The sequence below is a fragment of the Lotus japonicus genome, chromosome 1 (genome assembly GCF_012489685.1).
Source record: "Lotus japonicus ecotype B-129 chromosome 1, LjGifu_v1.2".
In the NCBI taxonomy this organism is placed as follows: domain Eukaryota; kingdom Viridiplantae; phylum Streptophyta; class Magnoliopsida; order Fabales; family Fabaceae; genus Lotus; species Lotus japonicus.
In genome coordinates, this window is record NC_080041.1 from 100965936 (window position 1) to 100970046 (window position 4111).

General features: G+C 39.3%; 1 protein-coding gene across 1 annotated transcript; it reads left to right on the plus strand.

Annotated features, from left to right (window-relative positions):
• Positions 1-1256: 1256 nt before the first annotated feature.
• On the plus strand, positions 1257-2774 carry LOC130732332 (phospholipase A(1) DAD1, chloroplastic-like). Its single transcript, XM_057584401.1, has one exon. It carries the CDS (start codon positions 1327-1329, stop codon positions 2638-2640), a length of 1314 nt encoding a protein of 437 aa, XP_057440384.1. The 5' UTR covers positions 1257-1326; the 3' UTR covers positions 2641-2774.
• Positions 2775-4111: the final 1337 nt, after the last annotated feature.

The following is a 4111-nucleotide window of genomic DNA, read 5'->3' on the forward strand; positions in this document are numbered from 1 at the left end:
AAATACTACTTTAGAAAGAAAATGAAATGTTGACCAAAAAAAAAAGAAAGAAAATAAATAGATGATCTTAAAAAATGTAGTATATTTTAAAGCTTTTATATAGCGCAAAAAGCTGGAGGCTTGTACACGTGTCGACACACAGATGGCTCTACGTAGGAAGATCTATCAGGTATTCTCGAAATAATAAAACAAATCACCAATAAACATATTTCCACGTACCATGACACACGCACACATGCACTTTCTCTCTCTAGCCAAACCAGCACTCATAAAGACGACCCACTCTTCATGGTAAATGCTGTTTATGCACCATTTCTATTTTCAAATGGAAAAAATATAAATAAGGAAAGAGAGAAAAATGTAATTAAGGAAAATAATGATGAAAAGAAATAAGCAATGAAGATGAATACGTTATTATATGTGTGTCTAGATCAATATTGTTATTGGAGTAGCAGAGTGAAATACGAGATTCTTCACGATTTAACGGCTTATGATGAGGTTTGGAAGTTTACCAAAAACCTTTGATTAATTTTTTTTTTGGATAAGCTACCTTTGACTAATTAAGAGCTTATGTGATTTGTACATCATCTATATACATTCTCCATAAAATCCTAAGGCAATGAGCGAGTGAGTTTTTTCACTGATAATTTGCTCAATCCTTTCTTATCAATTTAATGTGGTTCTTATAATTCATTCACAATTGTATAGTTTAGCAATCGTGATAATTGATTCCAAAAAAGATTAATTTTTATAAATAATGATAAAAGTAAGTTAAAATGAGATGGAAATAAAGTGCTCTATGTTTGAGTGTCATTTTATTAATAAAAAAAGTGTATGTAAGACAATGTACCAATTAATCTAGTTATAAAATTGTAGATTATATGAACTGCAAAAAATGCTCTTAGCTCCCCACATAATTGATTTCAAACCTCCTGCTCCTTAACTCTTATATTTACCCGCTCTTACCACTTAAGCTACTCTTTATACATTTTCATTTTGTCACATACACATACACATATACATATATATATATATTATAAGCGTATATCCCAATTAACTGCTCACTAAAAACACACATACCCAACTTCTCTCGTTCCATCCTCTTACTCAGTGCTACTCAACACCCTCACTCCACAGTGAGACACCAAACACACAATACACTAGAGTGTCTAAATTTTCTTTTATTCCTTTAGTTTTCAAACAGTAAACACTTTTGTCAATTATATATTTCCCTCCCAATTGCTCACTCAAAACACACATACCCAACTTCTCTCATTCCACTTCCTCTCACTCAGTGCTACTGAGTCTCAACACCCTCACTCCACAATGAGACTCTCCACAATGAGACCCCTAAACCACACTCCAACTCTCATTTCCTCAACTCTCACCCTCAAACCACAATGCATCCCCCTCACCCAACACTCCAAGTCCCACATCAACACCATCAAAATACCAAACCTCTCACCGTTAAAATCAACTCCACCCCCATTATCCGAAAAAGTAGGCAAAAAATGGAAGGAATACCAAGGAATGAGCAACTGGAACGGCCTACTAGACCCCCTGGACGACAACCTCCGTTCCGAGATCCTCCGCTACGGCCACTTCGTCGAAGCGGCCTACAAATCCTTCAACCCCAACCCTTCCTCCCCGGACTACGCCACCTGCAAGTACACCAAAAGCACACTCTTCGAACAATGCCATTTGCCGAAAACTGGCTACAAGGTAACCAAACACCTGCGCGCCACCTCGTCGATCCAATTGCCTGGTTGGATTGACAAGGCGCCGCGCTGGGTCAATGCGGTGCAGTCCAGCTACGTCGGGTATGTAGCGGTCTGCGACGACAAGGAAGAGATCAAACGGCTCGGAAGGAGGGACATTGTCATCGCCTTCCGAGGAACCACCACTTGCTTAGAATGGCTTGAGAATCTTCACGCCACGCTCACGCATTTACCATGCAGCATGAAAAACAATGAAGAGAAGAAGAAAAACGGTTACCAATTTGATGAAAATATCCCCATGGTGGAGAGTGGTTTCTTGAGCCTCTACACTTCAAAAACAGATTCGAATTGTTCATTGCAAGAGATGGTGAAGGAAGAGGTGGCGCGTGTGCTTCAAACGTACGGTGACGAGCCGTTGAGTTTAACGGTGACGGGGCACAGTTTGGGGGCGGCGTTAGCGACTTTAACGGCGTATGATGTGAGGACGTTTTTCAACCGGCCACCGCCTGTGACGGTGATTTCATTTGGTGGCCCACGGGTTGGTAACCGGAGCTTCCGGTTGAGGCTTGAGGAGCAAGGGACAAAGGTGTTGCGGATTGTGAATTCGGATGATGTTATAACGAAGTTGCCTGGGTTTGTGTTTGATGATGACGTGGACGGGAGGAAGGGTGATGTGGCAGAGAGTGAGGGGATCCACGTGGCACGGTTTCCAAGGTGGATTCGGAAGCGAGTGGAGGAGGCGCAGTGGGTTTACTCTGAGGTTGGGGAGGAGCTTCGCCTTTGTAGTAGGAATTCTCCGTACCTCAGGGGTGTCAACGTCGCCACGTGTCATGATTTGAACACGTACCTGCACCTCGTCGATGGCTTCGTCAGCTCCACGTGTCCCTTTAGATCGACGGCAAATCGGTTTCTTTCCCGGTGATATCTGAACTACATGTTTGGATACTCGATAAATTTTGACACAATTTGAGAAAAATTGATTCAGATGATCAAAAGTGATTTTTAGGAAGAATTAGTGGTGAATCCAAACACATAAAAATATAAGAAAAGAGCCCATAAAATTAGTTACATGTAATTATCTGTAAATCAACGCTTGATCTGACATTTTTCACAAGCCATGTCTTTGAAGGAATGATTTCACTGGTTTGATTCTTGACAATTCATATTCATATATGCTTTTGCTACTTTCTACTCCTGTAAAGCCACTGAACTTTCCTTTTTCAGCAATTGATTGGAGAGAACTTTAGTTTTGTACCCTAGAACTAGAATGGTAATGCATTGATTCGTTTATCATGCATTTGCATAATTCTAATGTCTTGTGGAATGAAATAACATAGGGACCGAAAATATCAATGAGTGATTCGCAATAAATTGGCTCAAAAAAGAAAAGCCTGTTTGAGCAATTAATGTGTTGTGGTTTACAAAATGGAAGTTGAAAGTAAGCACAGAATGGGTAACCGAGGCCCCATTTATATGGCCCCCAAAATATTGATTTGGAAAATGATGATGGGTATTCTCATTCTTCAAACATCCAACGGGCACTTACAAGTATAATATATTAAATGAGAAAGAAGCAATTGATGTGATGTATATGAAATACTAATATTTCTTTTTTTTTGAGGGTCAAATACTAATATTTCTTAGATATATGAGTAGAGCGACATATACAGATTGTGGCTATTTCTCACTATCATAATCCGCAAAGTATTAAAAAATAGATTCTAAAGGTTTTGAAACGTTAAAGGGACTCCTATAAATTTGTGTGTTTAATTGGCGGAGATTGAAAACTCTCGCAAAACTTACACACTTCATGTCTAATGAAGGTCGAAAGACTAAACGTGTATGTCAAACGTATGTCGAGCGATAGTAGAGGTGGAAATAGGTTGGGAATTGCTTAAATAGATCTGAGCTACTTATAAAATTCAAGGTCTGAGCATGGTCTGTTACCTGCCATAGACTTTCTTTTAGACTTGAGTCTGATCCTTTAAAAGTCTAGCCTGACCTGGTAGTCTATTTAAAATTGTAAATGTTTGCTTTATAATAAGAGATTTGAGTAAACATACAAATTTATTTGTAAACATGTCAATAAACTTATGCTAACAAGCTAAAATATATTAAAATTACTATATCATATTGTCTAAGTCAAAGTAAATAGACCATCGGTAGCTTTAATTTCGCGACCAGGCACATGGGTTCTGGAGTTTTGCTTCGCGATTCAAAGGGGGATTGGATATGTGGTTTCCATAGTTTTTTTTTTGCATGTGGTAGTGTGCTGCTGCCAGAAGCAAGGGCTCTCAAGTTTGGATTGCAGATAGCCTGGGATCGAGGGTTCAAAGATGTCATTTGCAATGTCGACATCTGTGACCTGTTGCGGGCATTGGAGGATGAGGGCA